This window comes from Geospiza fortis, unplaced genomic scaffold (genome assembly GCF_000277835.1).
Source record: "Geospiza fortis unplaced genomic scaffold, GeoFor_1.0 scaffold154, whole genome shotgun sequence".
NCBI lineage: Eukaryota > Metazoa > Chordata > Aves > Passeriformes > Thraupidae > Geospiza > Geospiza fortis.
In genome coordinates, this window is record NW_005054397.1 from 795,041 (window position 1) to 817,251 (window position 22,211).

The following is a 22,211-nucleotide window of genomic DNA, read 5'->3' on the forward strand; positions in this document are numbered from 1 at the left end:
GAGAGATTTTTGAATGTAGAATTTGAAGAGGGAATAGAAATGAAAGAAAGTTTGCTATAGAGGAAAAGAATTGCTGAGCCAGTTTTACTGGATAACCAAGAAGGCAAAGGGGATGTTAGTTAGAAGGGGTTTTATGGCTTATAGCAAAGGATAAACCCACCTCAAACAAGATGCTTTTACCAAGCAGAAAGATAGCACAGGCAAAAAGTCTGCCAATGTTGCAAGTAGAAAAAAGGTCTCAGAATTTTCCACTGCAAGAAAACTGAAAAACAACTTCTAGCTTAAACGGTAACGTTCTAACTTTTAGTGATTGGAGAATAGTGACATGAATATGGTAATTACAGTAGTTATGACAGGCTATAGGTAATAGTTAAGGTAGAGATTGGCCCTTCTGTATTAAGATGCTCAGCAAAGAAAAGTTTATAATGCATTGTAACCAAAACCAAAGGGTCTCCAGGCCTGCCTGCAGCTGGAGCTGACAGCTGTGGGCACAGGCTCTGTGACCCTGGAGTGCTGTAACGTCTTGGATACAATAAACTGCATTTTGGAGAGCCACCTGGAGTCCCGCATCTCTCATTCAGGCTCTTACTAATGGCGCCCACGTTTTAGTTGGCAAACTCAGACTTACTGGCAGTAAGAGACCTCCCAGTGAGCTCAGACGGAAGCGGCCTCAAGGATCAGGCACCTGAAGGAGGGTGACCCGGGCCCTACAGGAGTTGATGCTGGAGAGTACCTGGATCAGACCCTCAATGTGCAGCGCCTGCTGCATAGCTGGACAGCAGGTGAGCACTGGGAATAATGGGGCAGAATAGGTCTGTCACTCAGAGGGATGTGTACCTTTTATTAAATCCAGTCCAAGCAAATTACCAAAAAAACCCTTTTAAATCTTCTAGCATGCACTGCGAAAAATGCATATTTTATGATTGGCTTTCTGCAAATATTAAAATGAATATTATATGTGTTATGTTAGAAAGTTATGCTGTATTAATTTTCTTAAGTAGTCAGTTAAATAGAGTTTTAGGTTATAACATAATGTTAAAATAGAAACTATGCTATGTAAGATATTTTTTTAAAGAACAGAACTCACAGCGAGATAGCAGCCACAGGACACCTAAATCTTTCAGAGAAAAAGAATTTATTGCCCCATTATCAGAAGAAACTAACTTCTTCCTGCCTCGCTCAGGATTGGAGATGCCATCAGGATTAAGAGGAAGAAGTTGACACTGACCAGACAGAATCCTTTGTTTGAATGGAATTTATGCATCATGTGTGAGGTGTATGAATATGCAACAGGCTATTGCTTTTAAGGGTTAATCCTCTGTTAACTGGTGTCCTTTTTCGGGTTTATTTTGCCAAGAAAAAGGTAACCAGACTGTCCGTAACTCTTTGTTTCTATTGTCTCATATTGTCCTAATCCAGATTGTCCAAATTTTTATTACCCTAATTTTATTGCTATTTTAATAACCATTTTATTACTATTAAACTTTTAAAATTTTAAAAACAAGTGACTGGCGTTTTTCACATGCGCTGAGATCAAATTCACAAATGCCGTTCCCAGTCTCTATAACAGAGATTACTGGTACTGAGATTACCCCCTCACTCCGTAGGGGTCAAATTATTCAACGCTATTTCTCGCCGCGACAAAGCAGCAGCGGATTTAGTCCCCGCTTGTAGAAATCTTTGGCATCCTTTCCCCCCTGCCGTTCCACCTGAGCCCTCCTCTCGGTTTCCAGCCTCGCCCAGCCTCTGCAGCCGCGGGGAGCGGGGGAAGGGACAGAAGGAAACAGCAGCTGCGGCTGCGGTAGCAGAGGTAAAATAACCTGGAAATTGTTCTACCTCAGGAGATGAGGCTGATCCTTTAAATCCGAGACTAAGAAACCCCGAAAACCAACCAGATTTGTTTCAAAATGACCCCAGGCACTCCACAGTGCCTAGAGGAGAGCTTTGGACCCAAAAAGAAAATGCCGAGCCCCGGTAATTCCCCGGCGCTGTTTCCCGGTTCGGAAGAATCCCCGCAGGGATCAGATTTCCAGCAGCCCGGCAGTCTCAGAGCGGGGGATCTCGTTCCTCCTCAGGAAATTGAAGAGCCGGTTTTACACAAGGGCAGCCTCCGCGGCCCGGGCACCGCCACCCGCCGGGCGCTGCGGACCATCGAGGAGCCCAGGGCGGTCGGGACGGACCAGGGTGGGGGCCGGGAGCTGACTCCGCAGGGACAGCAGGACCCGCAGCGTATCGCCGAGCAAGTCGCCACAGTGAAAAATGCGTGTTTTATGCTTGGCTTTTCGCAAATATTAAAATGAATATTATATGTGTTATGTTAGAAAGTCATGCTGCATTTAATTTTCTTAAGTGGCGGGTTAAATATAGTTTTAGGTTGTAACATAATGTTAAAATAGAAAGTATGTATGTGAGATACTTTTTAAAGAAAGGAATGAGGTACTCGGACCAAATTGCAGCCACAGGACGCATAAATCTTTTATTGCACCATTATCAGAAGAAAGGAACTTCTTCCCACCTCACTCAGCCCTGAAGATGCCGTCAGGATTCAGAGGAAGAAGCTGACACTGATCAGACAGAATCCTGTGTTTGAATGGAATTTATGCATCCAGGGCTGTGCTGTGGGAGACAGTGTCAAAGGCCTTGCTGAAGCCCAGGTACACAACACCCACAGCCTTTCCTGCCTCCACCAGGTGGGTCACCTGGTCATAAAAGGAGATCAGGTTGGTCAAACACAACCTGCCCCTCCTAAACCCCTGCTGGCTGGGTCTGACACCCTGCCCATCCTGTAAGTGCTGCATGATGACACTCAGTATAAACTGCTCCATAACCTTACCAGGCATTGAGATCAGACTGACTGGCCTATAATTACCAGGATCCTCCTTTGTACCCTTCTTGTGAATGGACATCACATTAGCCAGCTTGCATTCATCTGGAACCTCCCCAGTGAGCCAGGACTGTTGGTAAATGATGGAGAGTGGGTTTGCAAGCTCATCTGCCAGCTCCCTCATCACCCTGGGATGGATCCCATCTGGTCCCATGGATTTATGAACATCCAAGCAGCTCAGCAGTTCCCTGCCTGCTTCCTCCTGGATAACAGGGGGAGCATTAAGGCTCTGGGGAGACCTCAGAGGCCCTACCAGTCCCTAAAGAGGCTCCAGGAGCTGGAGAGGGACCTTGGATGGCTTCCCACTGCCAGAGGGCAGGGTTAGAAGGGGTATCAGGGAGAAATTCTTGGCTATGAGGTTGGTGAGGCCCTGGCACAAGTTTTCCAGAGAACCTGTGACGGCCCCATGCCTGGAAGTGTTCAAGGCCAGGTTGGATGAGGCTTGGAGCAACCTGGTCTAGTGGAAAGTGTCCCCTTCCATCACAGGGGAGTGGAGTAAGATGATCTGTGATGTTGCTTTCAGCCCAGACCATTCTGTGTTTCTGTGATTCTGAGATATCAGTGTGTTCTGGAGGGTGCAAGCCTGTACAGATCCATTGCAACAGCTCCCACTCTGGAGCTAATCCATGTCCTAGATCTGCATCCAGCAGTGCCATCACACAGGTATTTGCACAGCATCTCGCACCTACCTGGGGACTGGGGATTGGCATGTACAGGAAGGGCTTTTGAGCCTGTTTTGGAGAGTCCCTCATCTGCAGCCAGCCTGGCCTCATGCCCCATGGAAACACTCAGTCATGCATTAATCATCTTTATTTATGACAAAACCATGGACAAACTGCCTTGTGAGGTTTTGCAGAATCAGGAGACTTTGCTGCTGTGCAGATACCATGCAGACCTAACTGGTGTTAGAAGCTGCAGAACTAAAAAGAAATTACTTAACATCTCAGAGAAATATATGGTTATATATCTATATATCTATATCTATATCTTGAAGCATGGCTGCTCATTCTTGTCTAGGTTTGAAAAGACAGGTGTCTGCTAAGGAAGGCAGGAGCCTCTCTTGAAATGGAAAATGTAAACCCACTCCATCCAAATTATTATAATTTTGAAATTAAGGGGCTCTCAGGCAAAGGTATGGGAGCAGGAATAACAGTTCTTTATTAGGAAAAAAACCCAAAACAATGCAGTAATACAAAACAACACTGACAGAGTCAGAATACAGCATGACACCCTGTTGCTCAGGGTGTTGGTAGCAGTCCAATTGGAATGGTGGCTGCAGTGCTCCTGGAGTGACAGATGTTGTTCTGCTGGAGCAGTGATCCTGTAGAAAGGGTGTAGCTTCCTCTGAAGATCCAGTGGTGGTGTAGATGGGCCTGTGGTATGAGGGTCTCCTTGAGCTGGTCTTACAAGCTCTTGGAGATCACAACTGAGATAGCTCAGCCACCTCAGATGGCACAAAATCAGCAGGATGGCTTCTGTGGCAGTGTTGGAAACAGAAAAGTTTTAATAAAAAGCAAAATAACAAAGCTCTTTACAGAGAAAAACCCAGCCAGGGCAAGAGGCTCTTGCTCCTGGTAAAACACCTCACAAAAGCAATAAGTTCTTTTTGTTCTCTTCTTTTTCTAGTAAATTCCTTAGGCAGGACTCTTTGGCTTCTGTCCAATTGGTTATCCTTAAGTTTAAGGTGAAGTCCCCAAGGTCCTATGAGGTGTCTTTTTACCTAATTAAGGAGAGAAACTTCTGAGCTTTTTTCCTTTTCAAGGAGACAAAGGATAATTTTGTCACTCTGTCAACAGGGGGCACATTCCTACAGGCCTGGTCTTCCTCTGGGAATCCAGTGGAAAAGAAAGCTTCTCCTCGGGGAATGCAGTGGGAAAAGGCTGCCTGTGGTGTTCCAACTCTGATCATATCCAGGTAGGAATGCTTGGCTCCTCCCCCTGGGCAGAGCATTTCACAATGGGATGCTGTAATTTTATCAGCCATGCAGTGACACGCAATGGCCCATTGAGAGAAGATATCTCCCAGAGGGACGATGGGTCATGGAAGGGATAAAGAAAAACTGCCCCACCTGGTTTTAACAGGTGGCCCAATGAACAGAAGAAACTGCCCCACATCTAACACATGGCAATAGAATATACAGCCCCAGCCATAGTTTGCATTTGTAACTGAAGACAATTCGTGTTCAGGAATCAACTATGGAAAAGCATCATCAAGTAAACTCTATTAGATCTAATCAGCGGAATTGATGTGCTGGCTGCAAACACCCCTGAGAGAGGATGAGAGTAAAATAGGAAAAAAAAAATCTGTTTTTAAATGACAGCCACCATGGCAGGAAGGAGGAATTCCTTCTCCAGCCTCCTCTGGGAAAAGGGTGTGGCCTAGTGTGATGCCACATTGTGGGACACGGGGTTGCCAAGGACATAAGTGTCATATAGCACCAGACTGCATCAGTCTGGGGCTCAATCCTACCAAAAATGTTGTTATTAGGAAGAAATTCCTCCCTCTGAGGGTGGTGAGGACCTGGCACAGATTCCCCAGTGAAACTGTGACTAATCCATCCCTGGAAGTATTGGACAGGGCTTGGAGCAACCCAGTTTAGTGGAAGGTGTCATTGCCAGTGGCAGGGGGTGCAACAGGATGATCTTTAAGGTCTCTGTCAACTCAAACCACTCTGTCATTGTATGATCATGCTAAAGACACCATGCTGTGGTACTAATCAGAGCAGGAGCAGGATTTTGCAGCCCCTAAAATCACCCCTGACTTTGAGCAGAGCCCCAAGCAGTGGTTCCTTGTCAAGCACCCCCTGTGCAACGATAACCAGGATGTTTTGGAAGCTGATTAATCAAGGTACCTGATAAACCTTCTCCTCCCGGCATCCTCACATGAAGCCAGGGCATCTTTCAGTCAAACCTAAGCTCTTGGAGACCATCCAGGGACATTTTTGATGGCTTCTCCTGCATTTTGTGATGGCATGAAGAGCAAGATGACTGGCAATGACCATGTGAGCAGATGTTTCTATCTCTGCAGGATCTGATGACAAAGGTGGACTGGCTTCTTTTCTCACACCACCAGCTGACATCCCATCACATGCCGTCTGTACACATTCTCCCCCACACCCAATACACACATATCCACCAGTTCTTTTAGGAAATAATGCTATGGCATTGTGAGAACAGCATGGCAAAGCTCAGGGCAAGACCTTCTAGGAGTGCACCGTGGGTTTATTTAGGGAAAACACACCCTACAGTGGTAGCCATCACAAAGGCAGGCACCTAACTCCTTGGTAATCACTGACACGAGTCAGAGGAAGGGGATGGCAGCTCATCCCATTGCTCCCAGGAGATCTCTGACAAAAGCTGGAATGAAGTGAGAATGAAGAAGAAAATCAGGTAGGAGCCCCACATCTTCTTAGGAGCCTTTTTCCTCCATTTTATAGGAATGGAGATGCCCTGGGCTGAAGGTAGGTGAGACTCCATCTCCAAAGGCAGGGCCAGACCACACTTGCAGCTCCCTCTGTGTAGAGTGTTCAGCTCCACACTGCCCCAGGGAGATGCAGGAAAGCTCCATTTACTCTGGCTCTTCCAGGCCCTCCCTCTGCTTTGCAGGACATGTCCTGGCACCAATCCCTCCCATGCCTAACATCTATCACCAGGGACAAGAGAACATGACAACACTGCAGGTGACAATTTAAAGGGGAGTGTTAGTGGCTTCTCACATCTTAAATAATTTTATAATCACGCACAGCTTCTTTCTTGTGGGTTCACAAGGTTCAGCCTGGGGTGTTCTTGTTTTCCTCACCAAATGTGCTTATGATTCATGTATGTTGTGAGAGTGTTTTGAGGCCAAATGGGACAGGAGCCAAAGCAAATCCATATCCGAGTGCTGCATAAAGAGAATAATTGAAATGCATTTAAAAAAATTGACCAATAAATCAAGTGCTCTAAAGGACATAAAATTCTTTAATGAAAATCTGGTATAACACAGCCAGAATAAGAAGTGATTTCATCACAGGTAGATTGCTCCTCTGAGTAACAATGGCCACTGACAGAGGTGTTACAGAAGATGACTTATTGAGAGATTAAAGGATCTTAATTTTCCCAAACTAAACATAAGCCATAGGAGATTGAACAAATGACTGAATGTAACTGAAAAGGAAAAAGCCAAGGGGAATGTGGTTGGAGCTTTGTCATGGCCCCTATGTGTGGAAATGCCTGAGGGGGTTAGGAAATAAGACTGATTAAGGTATCAGGATATAAGATACAGAGCTCAGAGCTCAGTGTTTGGGCATGTCTGAATGGTTAGCGAGTTCAGAGACACAGCTCTGCTCTTCCCTAAAACAGGAAGGAGGAGGCTGGGGGGGAAGGACACCTTCTTTCTCTATATAACTTCCTGACAGGAGTGGGGAGCCGGGAGAGGGCCAGTCTTCTCACAGGGAACAAGAGACAGGATCAGAGGAAAAGGCCTCAAGTTGTGCCACAGCATGTTTAAATTGGAAATTAGGGGGAAATTATTTCCCAAAAGGGTTGTCAAGCCCTGGAACAGGCTGCCCAGGGCTGTGGTGGAGTCCCCATTACTGGAGGGATTTAACAGACATGTGGATGTGGCACCTGGGGACATGGGTTAGTGGTGGCCTTGGCAGTGCTGGTGGAATGGTAGGACTCCCTGACCTTAGAGATCTTTTGCAACCAAATTATTTGGTGATTCAGAGATTTTAAGTCACAACTTCTATTTTATCTATACTCAGCAAGGAGAGGCATCTCTTTCAGTTCCTCCCGAGTGGAAATCTGTGATTTCTGTCTTAGTTAAGCAGAAGTTTTCAAAGTCCTCCGTAAGTATTTCTTTTTCTTTCCTTAATTAAGAAAGTAGAAAGACAAAAAGCAAATGAATAACCACAGCAGAGCAGGACATAAATATTTATTACCAAGCAAAGCATTGCTTGGCTCCTTGGTCAGGTCTTCCAAGGACCTGACTTGCTCATAAATCCAGAGGAAGAGGCTTCCTTGTCATAATAAGCCACAAGCAAAGACCTGTGACTCTCTGCAATACAACTGCTTTGGAATTAAGCAATACAACTACTCTAGGGCTTAGCCTGAAATTTCTGGGGGCACAGAATGCTTCTCACATGTCTGGGTATCCCCAGGGCACAGGTGTGACTCTTTTAACTAGTGAAAATCAAGAGTTCCTTGGCATGGTTAGTCTCCAGCAAGAACAAGAGTGCTGGATAGAAAACACATAAAAACATCATCACTGGACCAGAGATGTCCCTGCAACAACTTTTCACAGAGTCATAGAATTGTTACAGTTGGAAAAGTCCTTTGAGACCTTTAAGTCCAACCATTCCCCCAGCACTGCCAAGCCCACAAAGTGCCATATGTGTGTTAAATCCCTCCAGAAATGGGGGCTCCACCACTGCCCTGGGCAGCATGTTCCAGGGCTTGAAAACTGTTTTGGGGATTTTCCCTAATAACCAATCTAACCCCTTTTTGGTCCCACCATCCACGTCTCTGACAATGCTGGTGTTACACAGTCCAGGAAGACCGGGAGCCCTGGGCCCACAGATCTCCCCAGAGAATTCTGGAAATCACTGATGGTTTCTTATCAGGAAGCATCCTGTCTCCAGGTAACAGTGCTGAAAGAATTAAAAACCTCTTTTGCTTTCTTGAAGCGGTCAGGCTCCTGACATTTGCAGTAGAAGACAAAAGATGGGGAGAGATTTGAGTGAAATCTAGACCAGTTTTAGCTCAATTAAAGCAACCAATGCTTTTAAGAAGAGATCCCTTGGGGTTTCACCAGAGCCCTGTTATCCTAGTGATGTGGGAAAACTGAGTCCAACAGATGCCTCCTAGCCCAGCATCTTCCTAGGCCTCACAAAGGGGAGGGATTATTTTTCAGCTAACATCTCTGATTTGTTTCTGCCAAAGGTTGTTATTAGTTTTATTCTGTAATTCTTGGCTGCAGTGACCTTGGGATTTGAAATGCCCTTTAGACATGTGAGTGAAGCCTCTGTACACGGCCAGTGCTCATTGTTCAGTGCAATCTGTTCACAGTATTATTCTCTATCTTGGTTACAGTGAGACCTTTGGTTTTCCCAGCCCTCTGATGAGATGATTTTGTTGCTTACCTGAGGGGCTTGTCAGTTCCTTGAGGATTTCCCCCCCCAAATTTCTATTTTTTTTTCCCTCATAGTCAATCGCATCTCTTTGCACATGTCAAGGCAGAGGCTCAGACTGTGCACCTGCTTGGAGATACAAATACAAATCAGGAGTATTTCCTCTCTCTATATAAATGTGTGCAAGGATGCACATGGAAACTCATATGCCCCATCCATCCACCAGCCATCCATGCGTGTCTTGGCAGAGGCATGAGGCTCATGTACCCTGTGCTCAGCAGTGAAACACCCTTGTGTTATCTCCCCACCTCCTTGGCTGAGACTGAAACCCATCCACATCACATCACCTGTGAACAAAAGCGACCTGCCTGTGCTCATCCCTTCTGTTTGTTCCTTCCTGCAGTGCACAGGGTGATTTGTAGGGGAAGGGGGGAAATAAAACTGGCTTACAGGCATGAATGCCTCATTGTCTCTGCTAATATCTAAATATTGCAAAATTTGAAAGAGGCGGGATCTTTTGAAAGCAGGATTGGGTCCTGAATGGAGTTTACTTTCCAGATTTGGGTGGAAGAAGCATGAAATTGTCACCATTGAACAATGCTGTGAGTCATGGTGGTATAAAGTCCATGACACCTCCCTCTGCTCCCTGTATGGAATGGGGCTGTGTGCAGCCACCACTGTGAGGATGTTGCACAATCCCTTCTACTGTAACACTGGGTAGATATTGACTTTGCACTTTGCATTCACCACTTGCTTCCTTCTCCTTGTGAGACGTGCATGCAGAGGCCAAGATGAAAATTGAGTTTGCTCCGTGGTCTGTGCCACTTCAGAGAAGGCTTCAGACAGCAGCAGTGGCTCAATGGGTCTGCAGCTTCCTGGGTCTAGGTAAGAGACATCTCTCTTTCCTTTTTCTGAGAAGCCAGAGAAGCTTTCCGTAGAATTGCAGTATGGTTTGGGTTGGAAGGGACCTTAAAGATCAACCAGTTACAATCCCCTACGTTTTTATGCAGCACTCGGATATGGATTTGCTTTGGCTCCTGTCCCATTTGGCCTCAAAACACTCTCACAACATACATGAATCATAAGCACATTTGGCGAGGAAAACAAGAACACCCCAGGCTGAACCTTGTGAACCCACCAGAAAGAAGCTGTGCATGATTATAAAATTATAAAGATGTGAGAAGCCACTAAAACTCCCCTTTAAATTGTCACCTGCAGTGTTGTCATGTTCTCTTGTCCCTGGTGATAGATGTTAGGCATGGGAGGGATTGGTGCCAGGACATGTCCTGCAAAGCAGAGGGAGGGCCTGGAAGAGCCAGAGTAAATGGAGCTTTCCTGCATCTCCCTGGGGCAGTGTGGAGCTGAACACTCTACACAGAGGGAGCTGCAAGTGTGGTCTGGCCCTGCCTTTGGAGATGGAGTCTCACCTACCTTCAGCCCAGGGCATCTCCATTCCTATAAAATGGAGGAAAAAGGCTCCTAAGAAGATGTGGGGCTCCTACCTGATTTTCTTCTTCATTCTCACTTCATTCCAGCTTTTGTCAGAGATCTCCTGGGAGCAATGGGATGAGCTGCCATCCCCTTCCTCTGACTCGTGTCAGTGATTACCAAGGAGTTAGGTGCCTGCCTTTGTGATGGCTACCACTGTAGGGTGTGTTTTCCCTAAATAAACCCACGGTGCACTCCTAGAAGGTCTTGCCCTGAGCTTTGCCATGCTGTTCTCACAATGCCATAGCATTATTTCCTAAAAGAACTGGTGGATATGTGTGTATTGGGTGTGGGGGAGAATGTGTACAGACGGCATGTGATGGGATGTCAGCTGGTGGTGTGAGAAAAGAAGCCAGTCCACCTTTGTCATCAGATCCTGCAGAGATAGAAACATCTGCTCACATGGTCATTGCCAGTCATCTTGCTCTTCATGCCATCACAAAATGCAGGAGAAGCCATCAAAAATGTCCCTGGATGGTCTCCAAGAGCTTAGGTTTGACTGAAAGATGCCCTGGCTTCATGTGAGGATGCCGGGAGGAGAAGGTTTATCAGGTACCTTGATTAATCAGCTTCCAAAACATCCTGGTTATCATTGCACAGGGGGTGCTTGACAAGGAACCACTGCTTGGGGCTCTGCTCAAAGTCAGGGGTGATTTTAGGGGCTGCAAAATCCTGCTCCTGCTCTGATTAGTACCACAGCATGGTGTCTTTAGCATGAGCATACAATGACAGAGTGGTTTGGGTTGACAGAGACCTTAAAGATCATCCTGTTGCACCCCCTGCCACGGGCAATGACACCTTCCACTAGACTGGGTTGCTCCAAGCCCCATCCAACATGGCCTTGAACCGGACCCCGGGGATGGGGCAGCCACAACTTCTTTGAGCAATCTGTGCCAGCGTTTTTGGCTTCTTCTCACCACCTGATCAGAGCAGCGTGGCACTAAGGAAGTTGATGGCCGATTGCCTGTGCATGGGAATATTTACAGGTCTCATGCAGCAGCTAAACCAGGATGGGGTTTTCTGCTTCTCTTGCTCTTTAGGTTTAGAGTTTTTGTGGTTTAAGCTGTTGCTCTGCTTGGTGTTAGGAATGAGAAATAGAATTACCATGCTTGAGGAACGGTACCGTAGCAGGAGTATTGGTGACTCTGCTTTTGTAGCCCTGGGAACAGACACTTCACTTTTTACAGATGCCCTTGCACATTCTAGAAGGTCATTTTTCCAAGAAAACCAAACAGTTTGAGGAAAAGACACATCAGCAAACTGAGATGCAGACAAAGTCACTGCCTGGTGGAGGGCATCAGGTGCTGATGGAAATGACACAGGTGCTGTTTTGCATAGGATGCACAGGGAAATGATAATGGGAGGCACAGAGGCACATTATCAGTGGAGTGGAAAAACTGCCTGGGGACATTTACAGCCCATCAGGCTGGAACACTGCAGTGTTTCCTAGTTTTATGGAAATAAAAATATCAGAGGTAGGTTATCCGTGTAAAATGTCTGGGGCCATTTACAGCCCATCAGGAGCCAAGCTGAAAGGTAACATCACAGAGCTTCCCATTGTTACGCCAGTTGTGAATCTCAGATGGGATGCGTGTAAAGCTCCTCCTTTGCTGTGGCAAGACAGCTGCTGACTAGCCCAAAACACAGCAGATCTTTGTACACAAACATCTCCAGAACTATACCTGCACAGAAAGCACAGGCTGTGCTTCAGACTCACACTCAGTTTCTGAGATGGGCCCTTCCAAACTCTGCTACAGACCTGAGCCTGAATGGCCACCTTTGCGCCAGTGGACCAGAGGACTGTGCAATACTCATCCAGACAGGGTAGCTCTTTAAATGTTTCCTGGTGTAGGATTGGCTCATGCTAAGTGTCAGGCAAATTACTCCACAAACACCAGAGGTTTATGTCAAAAAGGAGACAGAGGAGTCCTGTAACTTTATTTGAATAAAGGGAGAGGCCATGGGGCGTTCCCCTGGGATCTCTCGAATTTTTACAGGACACAGCCTCCTTTTTATCCTAATTTCCTGGGCACATTTCCCTTCTCTTTCCCCATTGGCTGAGGTACTTGAGAGGTACAGACTTCCTGAAATGCCTAATGCCTAAGACACCTTTCTAATGTACACTCCCCCAAGCCCTTTTTTTGACTTGTATCAATCAGGGGAATTCCTATGGAATTTATGGTTGCTCCCATTGTTTCTTTCATCTCTCACTATCTAATTTCATTTATCAGCAGACCTACAGTTTATTTGTAAAGGCAAATCTATCCCATTCAATTTATCAATCAGTGGAATCTTTCCCATTGTTTCTTTTATCTCTCAGTGCTAGTTTTATCTACCAGCAGACCCACAGCTTCTTTGTAAAGACAAATCCCTCATTCCTTTCAGTCTCTCCTGTTTTATTTTCTCAATAATTTTCTTTACAAACTTTAGTTATAATTTACTTAATTTTCTGTTCCTGGATCTCTTTTAGTATTGCAATTATTTGCAGCGACATAATTTTCTGTCCTTATGTAGCCATTTCTGCATCAGTGGGCATGGCTACTACCTGCATCCCTTTGATCACATATTGAATAAGTTCCACTAAGCAAGGGATCATGCCTGGTAAAAAGATTAGAGTTGCTACAGCACAAAAGAGGAAAAAAAACATTTGTTTAACCCATAGTCCACCAGGTAAACACAAACACATGTCCCATTCACATCCTTTCCACGTCTGGACCACTACATGAGCTAATTTTCTTATTCCTTTTGTTGTTTCACCACTCTTCTATTTGCAAAAAGCAGTTTGAGTAATTTAATTTTCCACACACTCCCCCTTCTTCTGCTAACAGATAATCTAATACCATCTGATGTTGAAATACTGCATTCCTCATCTGAGTGGATTTGTCAGCAAGGTGGTCAAGAGCTGTAGCTGTCTGGTTGGTTGTTATTTCAAAGACAGCGTGTAACCTAATTATCCAATTTAAATTATAAATAGGTTCTCTGGCATCTGATATTAATGCATTGGGATTCCAGGTGTCTGCTCCATAGTGTTGCATGATTCGCTTAGGTGTTCCCTCCAGCCAGGGATGCAACAATTGACCACTTTTCTCTAATTAGATCATAATATACCTTGATTACTAACTGATTTCCCTTTTAAAAAGTTTTGCAAGAATTGCACATAGTTGTGAATTAGGCATTTGAGTTGTTTTATTTCAGTTTTATCTACTAGCAGACTCACTGTTTCTTTGTAAAGAGAAATCCCTCATTCCTGTCATAAGTATCACTCTTCAGAACTACACCTTATCCTAGTTTTTGCAATTCAAGAGGCCAGGGGACATTGCTGGTCACCACGATGGATGAAGCTACCTTTTTTTTTTTTTTTTTGAAGAGAAGCTCCAAACAACCATCTTTGGTGCCATTGTGTACTTGTGTTTTAAACCCTGGGGGTCTCCCTGAGCAGACGATATCCCACCTGTGATCAACATTCTAGTGAAGAGAAGGTCCCACATGTGATCAACGTTCTGCCAGCAGAGAACATCTGGCAGGAGGAGACACCAACATGGCCTGGCAAGAGAGATGAAAGTCTGACAAGAGCCATGCAGTCTTGGACACAACTGTCCAGAATGGGACATTTTGGAGCGCTCCATGATTCCCTCTTTGTCCCTGCATCTGCATTTCCTTCCACAGTCCATGATTCAGTTGGGATGTGGTAGAGATGTGGTCACAGTGTTAAGAGGTGCTCCAACAGCACATCCCCATTCTCAGCATGGATGCAGTTGGGACTTATGGAGCGTCAACAATGTTTTCCAATAAAACACTTTGTACTTGAGGTTTTTCCCATCTTGGTATTGGGAGCAAGCTGGCACTTGACTTTCCAGAGATGGAAATAACTTCTAGAGTGAGCAGAATGACAGCAAATGGCTGGGAGGGAGGAGTCTCTGCAGTTGTAGGAGTTACTTGCAAACACAGGCTCTACCTCCTACAGGGAAATGCAGTTTGCTCTGAATGAGGATGAGACCCAAACCCACTCCTCCTCCCGTGGCTGACCTTCAAGAGCTTATTGTCTTTCCTGGGAAGAACTTGATTTGTTGTTTGGGGTTTTTGTGTGTTTTTGCAGATTTTTTGTTTGTTGGTTGGTTTGGGGTTTTGCATGTTTTTTTGGTTTGTTTTGGCGTTTGTTTTGGGTTTCTTTTGGTGATACAATCTGAACCAAAAGCAGTTAAGAAACGCTCTTAAGAGGGGCACTAGAAAGGTGATAACAAAACCTTATGAAGCAATTCCAGCTGGTTTGGTTCATTTTACAAAGTTTCTTTGAGCCTGGAGCTTCCCACCCAAAATATCCCAGTTTAACAACTGCATAAGCTTATGCTAAGAGATACCCTTATTTTCATCCCATCAGCTGCCAACCACCCCTTGTTGCGCTGTTATAATCCTCAGGCAAAGAGCTCAGAATTTCTGTGGGCATGATTTAGCTGTCGGCTGCTCCTTTGTTTGTGCTTCTGCTGCCAGAAGAGGGCTTCTGAAACACCCATCTGGCCGCTGCACAGCCCTTTGGCCAGAGATCCCAGCAGCCCTGACTGCAGGCAGCTGTTGCCATGGTTGTGCAAATGCATCCCCTGAGAAGCCAAGCACTGCGGGAGGGACTCATTTATCCCTGCAGGATGCTGGGTGAGGGCAGCAGCTTGGCCCCAGTGCCGGCAAGGGGCTCTGCTCCAGCATCCCGTGTAACAGGCAGGCATTGTCCATACTGCCGGTTTTCTTGAGGATGCTCCTAACAAGAGCGTGGAGACAAAAGGTTCTATTTATTTCAGAGGCTGACAGCTGCTGGAGGAGGAGTGCAGGTTGTAAGAATGTGTTGCAGGGCATGGAGTGGGGACCCTATTGCCTTCCCAGTACATGATCTGAGTACTGACCAGTGCCTCCTTGTAATGGAGTGCAACCAGGCTACTGCAGAAAACTGAAATCAGCAGGCTGGTGCCCAAGCCTGCTGCACTGCTTCTTTTTTGCCTCTCTCATTCCCACTCTCCACTGCACATGGACACCCATCCAGATACACCAAGCAGAACTGAGAGTGCAGAGCTGAACCATGGCAAACAAACCCAGTGCAGGGCCAGTAGAACTGGGCATGCTGCCTCTGCAGACCCAGCATACCACACCCAGACTTTGAACCTTCGAGTCATCAGGGCTGGCTCAAAGGGCATGTGGTACCAGCATGATCAGGCTTCCCTGGCAGCTGAGTGTAGTCCACAGCCTGCCCACATCAGCTGTGCCCAAGGGTGCACTATCTGTGTCGGTGGCCACAATCAGGACTCCAGGCTGACACTGAGGACCTCAGCAACGTGCGTCTTGGAAGCATTCAAGGCCAGTTTGGATGGGACTTTGAACAACCTGGTTTAGTGGGAGCTATGCCTGCCCATGGCAGGGCAGTTGGAACTGGATGGTCTTTAAGATCCCTCTAACCCAATGCATTCTGTGATTCTGCAGTGATCTTGCAAGCCCTACTAGCAAGTGCAGTATGAATCTGACTCGCTTTCGGGCTGTTGTGATAACAAAAATCTCTTTCTGGGGGGGCTGCAGTTTTCCCTATTTCAGGCTGAATTAACAAATTCTGGGTTAGGAGCACTTTGATGGGACATGGTCCCTGCCTTAGACTTAGCCAGAGAAGTTCTCCATGTGCTTTGAAACCCATGGCTCCTTTGGAACCCATGGCTTACTTGGAGCCCATGGCATATTTGTGCTCTCTGTGATATGGCCATTTTCTTGTCCAGAGAGGGATTTACAGCTCACAGCAAAACTCAGCATAAGAAACCCACCACTTCATTTTTGCTTCTTTGAAGCAAAGAAGCTATGAGCTTCTTTGAAGGAATCCAGCCCAGGAAACCAACTGACCTGTCAGAAAACAAAAAAACAAACAAACCATCAAATACACATGGATATGTCTTTGCTGAGTCTCATACAGCCATGGAGATATGAGATGCTGGGTTCTAGACGATGATGAAAAGTTGCTGCACCCCTGCTCAACAGATGCACTGCAGAGTCCAGGACCATCCTATGAATGCTTCATCCAGAGCCAAACCTCACTATGGACAGCTACAGAGAAACCTTCCTGAATCTGGACTCATCAGAAAGTGCAAGATTTACAGTCTGCATATCGCATTCCTTCTTGCCAGGGACCCTTTGGTTTTAGTTTTGATTTGAAGCAGTCTCCACTTTCCATGACAGTGTAGACAGTGCAGCAGCTAATCTCAGCCCAGCCCAGAATTATCTGTTTTCAGATAACAGAACTGATGCATCTGCAATGACTTGCATGATGCCCTTAAGCCTGCTCTTACAGCCCTTGTCTGCCTTGAAAGAGCTCTGTGTAAGGGCTTAAGCCATTTTATAGCAATTTAGCATATGCCATTGGGCTGTAGCACCCATATATAGAGTCCAGATGTCAGCAATGGAGAGAGATGGGGAAGACTGATTCAGTGATCAGAATCCGATTTTATTGTGGGATACAAATGCTTATATACTATTTTAGGGAAGCCTAGTAATGTTTACTACAGTGATTATGTTAAAATCACATACACAAATTTATGCATATCACAACATCTCTTGCTTGCAGAGTTTAATGAGATTTGCTTTTTCTGGTAAACCTGTCTGACTGAATCTTCTTGCAATCTAGGTCTAATTTTCAAAGTTCCATGTGCTTTTGCCAAGGCATCCTGTTATCAAATCTCTTATGTTAACCAGGCCCAAAGTCCATCATCTGTCTTATGTCTCCCAATATCCCAACATCTCCCCCTTTCCTTTCAACCAAAACCGCTCCTTTAATGGCCTTAATAATTAATCTATGCACAGATTGAAAGGTATCATGATTAATGCAACTATTATCAAAATTATCACATACATACCTATCCTAAAAAGAACATTTTAGTTAAAAAAATTCCAACCCTAAAAGGCTCAGGCATGATCTTTATAAACAAAAACATTCCTGATGGCAGCTGCAGGGGCAGAGGCAGAGGCATTACTGGATTTAGAAAGGCTGCCAGAAGTATAATTGCAGCAAAAGGTTTAATTCTTTTACACGGGGTGATAGGGAGAAACATTTTTAGACTGATTCCTATCTGTGCATTTAAAATCAACTCAAAAATCCAATTTCACAGAACCCAGGAACTCTAATACTTGGGGTTCCAAGGGTGTTTCAGGACGATAAGGGATCAAATTTGATGTGACTTGATTTGCTTTCAAAATTTTTTTGTAAATATTAGTGTAAAGTTTTGGAGGAGCTATATCCAGACTTGCAGAAGGAGGAGAAGAGGATCATGTCTGTTTGCAGCCTCAAACCTGTTTGCAATTCAAACCTGCCCATGCCTTCTGAGCAGTGGGAGCAGTGGTGGTGGACTTAGTCTGGGGACCTGACATGACTTTTGGAACACACTAATAGAGTTCTGTGGAAATATTCCAGCCACTGGTGGCCCACAAAGTGCTGGTGTCCAGAGAGTGATATGGAGTTGTTCCTCCTCACCAAATTACAGACCATAAATAATCAGGTGCCTGCTTAAGGCTGGAATTCGTTTGGATGCAGTTATAACTGTACATTTTCTGGAAACTTCCTGTCTCTTTGGTGCCATCCACAGTAACTTTCAGACTGACAGTCCATTCTCGGACAGGAATGGACCCCTATCCCACAGTGCACCAAAAGGTTTCAAAAGGACAAAAAACCCCCAAATCTTGAAATTGAGTGAAGGTCACTGAGTGCAAATTTTGCTCTGGGGAAAAAAAAAAGGAATTGCAAATTAATTGAGGAAGAAATTGATTATATAATTGTGAGCTAAAGCATGGATTTGGTCCAGAACTACTCCTTCACTTTGCAGAATGTACTTTGAGCTTTGCACAGTATGATAAAAGGAGAATTAGGCACAGTAGTTTCACAGCAGACCTGATGACCGGGCTCCTACGTGGAGTAAAATTGTGTATATTTATCATGTGGACCCTGGAGCTGCAGCTCATGTTCTATGCAGTTCTTGAGAGTTACAAAGTCTGTGTCTGTGGCATTTGAGCAGCAGGTTGAGGGAAGGGATTCTCTCACTCCGTTCCTCTTTTCTGAGACTCCAGTTGGAGCGGGTCCAGAGGAGGCCTGGGAGATGCTCCAAGGGCTGGAGCCCCTCTCTTCTGGAGACAGGCTGGGAGAGCTGGGGGTGTTCAGCCTGGAGAAGGGAAGGCTCCAGGCAGACCTTAGAGTCTCTTCCAGTGCTATAGGGGCTCCAAGGGAGCTGGAGAGGGATTTTGGACAAGGGCCTGGAGGGACAGGATAAGGGGGAATGGCTTCCCACTGCCAGAGGGCAGGGTTAGATGGGATATTGGGAAGAAATTCGTGGCTGTGATGGTGGTGGGGCCCTGGCACAGGGTGCCCAGAGAAACTGTGACTGCCACATCCTTGGAAGTGTCCAAGGCCAGATTTGAGGGGACTTTTATGACTCCATTAAAAGTGTGGCACCAGGTGTGAGCAGTGGTTCTTTCTGACCTGCGTGATGCATTACAGGTTAGACCTGCTGCTTTGCCGAGAGCTGCAGGTTTTTTCCCACTGCAAAATTCTTAGTGCCTACCCAGGTGCTTGCTGCAGTGTCTCTACTTATAGGAAGACATGCAATCCCATTCAGCTTTAAGGGGATTTAGGATCCTGTTAGATTATTGCACTTTTTTTTTCCCCCATAGGAATTATTGGAACCATCATGGGAGTGTTCTAAAAAAGGGCAAGGATTTGCTTTTTTTCATGCGAAGTTTTGTAATCAGGGTGACTTATCACGAAAAAAAAATGCTACAAACATGATCTACTGATTTATCCTGAAAGCAAACAGGGGATATATGAAGGTCTTAGATGGGAGCATCCTATTCCATGTCTCTGACAGGCCTTAGCTGAGAGGAGGTGGAGAGGGCAGGTATCAGGTGCCTCCCAAAGGTGGAAAAGATGTCTCAGCCCCTGAGGGTGTGGATGCATCTATATCACAGCTGAAGCTGAAGCTGAGCAGGGCATCTCCACCCTCATATCTTCCAGCCCTGGGTGGAAGATCTGAAATGAAGACCCAAAGTAGAACAACGTATACAAAATATTATGTAATCCATGAGCTGAGGAAGGCAAAGGACTTGGATGAATCTTTGGGTTCAAAGATTCAGAAGCAATACTGAGGGTTCCAGAGGGATAGATGGAGAGGACACAGCTCTTCCCAGGTGCACATCTGCTTTGCCAGGTGGCAGTTTGGTGGCCATCATCACTTTCCAGTATCTGCAGACACACAGTGTTGGGCTTTGGGCTTGGGTGGGAATTTATGTACCAAGTGATGTTTGTTTGCACAAATGCTTTTGTTCTCTTGTTTCTATGCCAAAACACAGGGTATAAGGGAGGTGGGAGGTAGAGGTCAAAGCTGCACTAACTGGAGAAAGTCCCAAGTCATGGAAGTCATAGAGAATGAAATAGAGCATTCTTATAAAATCCATTATGACACCAAGTGGAAAGAACTGAAAATCCTGTGGAATCCAAGATTAGAAGTGGAGGAAAGGGTCCAAAATCAATAATAAAAACTCACTAAAGAGTAAATCTTATCTATGGGTATATATCATGGACACAATTAAAATGGGGAATCATTAGTTCAAGATAAAGCCATTGGGGACTATACAGACTGGACACAGGACCCTTTTTGCTGCCATTGCAAAATATCAGGTGTCATCAGGAGGTATTAACAGGAGTTTTGGGGTAAAACAAGGCCACTGTTACTGCTGAGATCAGTCTGACTCCAGAGAAAAGCAAGAAGCAAAGGGATAGACAGCTGATCCATGAGAACACTGTGAATGGAGTGAGATTCATCAGCCTTTTGGGAAGAGAGTGACATAGTGGCCTTCGGAGAAATTGGTGGTTGCTACAAGGGAGGTGCTTGGTGTCTTTTTATGTTCCTGGGGCAGATAGAAAAGAAACCACCTCTGCATCAGAGGTGCCTTCACACTGATAAATTCAGCAGCAAGCCCAGTGGAGGCTCCATCCCAGGACCAAAATGCCTCTCCAAATGAACCATTCCTCCCAAAGTCCACCTAATCCAACTATCAAGTCACTGCTGGCTTTTCTTTCAGCACAGTGCTCTACTGCTGTCTTCATCGCCCTCTTCTTCACCCGTTTTTGGCTGGTCAGTGCCCTCTATGCTGCATGGTGGTTCATAGACAGGGAGAAACCCAGCAAGGGTGGGCGGCGGATCCACGTGTTCCGGAACTGCGTCGTTTGGAGGTACATGAGGGACTATTTCCCTGTCACGGTAAGTGCCACCAGTCCATCAGCTCTTCAGTGTTCCAGGGACCAGCTTTGTCCTTGGAATCTGGATACAGTCTGGGGCCAGCAGTCATGGCATGGGGCGCTGGGAGCTTGGTGTTGAAGGATAATTTTCCCAGCTCCCAGATTACTCAAAGACACAGTAACAAATGGGGATTACCATTTTTACAAACCGCATGCTTCAATCACCTGGCTTTTCCATGCCTATTTAATCTTGCTGCATTCCAACTGCTAAGGAAATCTCACCTTTATTTTCCATGTCTATATTCCAACATTCCTGCCCTTCAGGTTGCTCAGAATTCACCCAGTGGCCATAGGGCCAAGTTTTAACCAAAATCCAAGAGATCCTGGGTGGTCTGCAATGTCAGCATCCCGTTCTGCTGAGGAGGGGGATGGATGGGTATAGCTGGGGGTGCACAGGGTGGTCTCAGAGAGCTGCTGTTCTCTTGAGAGGGACTTCTGTGACATTTCCTGATTTACTTAATGTATGTGGCTGGTCTTTGCCCTTACTGTTTTATGTGGTGTCCGTTGGCATGGTATGGATGCATGGAGCTGTCGTTATAGAGCATGACACAGCACAAAGTACCACAGCTCCCTCAGAAGCGTGCAAGAGAGATTTATTATAGCAACATGTTGCTTTTATACTCTTTCAAGATATTTACATTCACTCAACATACACATTCACTGTCTGTTGGTTATAAGAAAGAAACAAAGTTCTCAGTGGGTGATCAGGGAGCCACGTCATTCTGTGAGCCAGCTAGAGTCCATATCTCTTAACTTTCTCTCCTTCATCACGTCTCCATGGTGACAACACTGGTGTCTTCCTCAGGAGAGATACAGGGCTTTCCTTATCTTCAGAAGGCCTTTGCAAGCTCACAAGAACAGCACAGAATGTCTTTCCTACATGGAGCAGCAACAAGTCCTGCCTCAGACCTGTCACAAGTTGGTACAAATCTGAGCAATGCAGGAGAAGGACTCGTGCGTTGTGCAAGGAAGAGAGCTTTAAGGATAGACCAGGCAATAGGAATTTCTAAGATAATTCATTTAGGAATACATTGCCTGTTGAGAGAACTCAGATGGGATGCACCCAGCTGGTCAGAAATCACCTGGAGTCAGAAGCTGCTGCAGTCCAGGATAAAGAAGTTGGGAGCCCAAAAAGCCAAAGAACCCACCAGCCTAAAGGAAAAAATAAGAACCCAGCCTAAGAGTCCATCCTGCATGGAGTAGGGCCTGGGATAAGGATTAGGGGGAGCCAGAGCAAAGTGAGGACCAGAGATGACATGCCCATCAGCTTTGCTGCTCAAACAGAAATAACCCTCTTTTCTGTTCTCATAAGATCACACCTGGAATACTGTGCACAGTTCTGGAGCCTCCATCTTAAGAAGGTTAAATGGCACTTCTGGGGCAAGTCCAGAGGAGGCCACAAAGTCAGTAAGGGGACTGGAGCATCT

General features: G+C 45.7%; 1 protein-coding gene across 1 annotated transcript in view; it reads left to right on the forward strand.

The window, feature by feature from the left end:
* Positions 1-9,765: 9,765 nt before the first annotated feature.
* MOGAT2 (monoacylglycerol O-acyltransferase 2) overlaps positions 9,766-22,211 on the forward strand; it is a 28,446-nt gene continuing 16,000 nt past the window's right edge. The window contains exons 1-2 of the mRNA XM_005425822.1: positions 9,766-9,878; positions 20,568-20,746. Of these exons, the coding sequence (XP_005425879.1) occupies positions 9,785-9,878; positions 20,568-20,746 (273 nt within the window). The 5' untranslated portion in view covers positions 9,766-9,784. The remainder of the gene's footprint in view (positions 9,879-20,567; positions 20,747-22,211) is intronic.